Raw genomic sequence first — 382 nt, forward strand, 5'->3', positions numbered from 1 at the left:
AAAAAAAAAAAAAAAAAGATCCACATTGACATACATACCTCCGACCCGGTACATGTTGGCCGCCATTTCTGCCCTCCCGGAGTGTTAACGTAAACCATAAACTAAAGAGGAATAGAATAAATTAATAAAAACAATAAAACTCAGTTTCTTTAAAAGGTGTAAGGTGCTGATAAATTAGGATCGTCGAGACTCCGGATGTGCGCCCGATCGGGAGATATTGTGGCGAATCGACCCCCCCTCCTCCTAGATTTCACTGTTCCCTTTACAATACAGTGAACTCACGGCAGCCAAAAGAAGTCGGATCAACCCGAAAAACCACTGACTGGTGACGTCGAGAGGGGGGCCCGCGCACGCGCAAACACAAGCACAGACACACACACAC

The 382-nt window shown here is 46.1% G+C and overlaps 1 protein-coding gene across 1 annotated transcript in view; it reads right to left on the reverse strand.

Moving 5' to 3' along the window:
- mta3 (metastasis associated 1 family, member 3) overlaps positions 1-352 on the reverse strand; it is a 28,626-nt gene extending 28,274 nt beyond the window's left edge. Inside the window, exon 1 of the mRNA XM_035670212.1 lies at positions 39-352. Coding sequence (XP_035526105.1) covers positions 39-66 — 28 coding nt within the window. The 5' untranslated portion in view covers positions 67-352. The remainder of the gene's footprint in view (positions 1-38) is intronic.
- Positions 353-382: the final 30 nt, after the last annotated feature.

This window comes from Morone saxatilis, unplaced genomic scaffold (assembly GCF_004916995.1).
Source record: "Morone saxatilis isolate NCDOM2014 unplaced genomic scaffold, NCSU_SB_2.0 Contig1, whole genome shotgun sequence".
Lineage (NCBI taxonomy): Eukaryota > Metazoa > Chordata > Actinopteri > Moronidae > Morone > Morone saxatilis.